At 70.3% G+C, this 232-nt stretch overlaps 1 protein-coding gene across 1 annotated transcript in view; it reads left to right on the top strand.

Annotated features, from left to right (window-relative positions):
* Positions 1-3: 3 nt before the first annotated feature.
* Positions 4-232, top strand: part of SNRNP27 (small nuclear ribonucleoprotein 27kDa (U4/U6.U5)) — a gene marked incomplete at its 5' end in the record, with an annotated part of 1,500 nt that continues 1,271 nt past the window's right edge. The window contains 2 exons of the mRNA XM_010010527.1: positions 4-26; positions 170-223. Coding sequence (XP_010008829.1) covers positions 4-26; positions 170-223 — 77 coding nt within the window. The remainder of the gene's footprint in view (positions 27-169; positions 224-232) is intronic.

The following is a 232-nucleotide window of genomic DNA, read 5'->3' as shown; positions in this document are numbered from 1 at the left end:
CGCTCCCCGCACCGGCGGCGATCCAGGTGAGTGAGGGGTGGGAATGCTGGGGCTGGGATGAGGCTCGTGTGGGCAGCGCTGGGGACGGTGGGATCTGGATAACGTTAAACCCGTCCGCGGTGACGCCGCAGCCGGGAAGGCGCAAACCCGGCTGCGTTTGTACCGTCAGGTCACCGAGACGGCACCGATCCAGCTCGTCCTCCCCCCCGCGGCTCCAGGAGGGGCGGGGAGG

This window comes from Nestor notabilis, unplaced genomic scaffold, assembly GCF_000696875.1.
Source record: "Nestor notabilis isolate BGI_N333 unplaced genomic scaffold, ASM69687v1 scaffold26542, whole genome shotgun sequence".
NCBI classification, from domain to species: Eukaryota; Metazoa; Chordata; class Aves; order Psittaciformes; family Psittacidae; genus Nestor; species Nestor notabilis.
The sequence above is the reverse complement of the archived record's forward strand: the minus strand, read 5'-3'. Positions and strand labels throughout refer to the sequence as shown.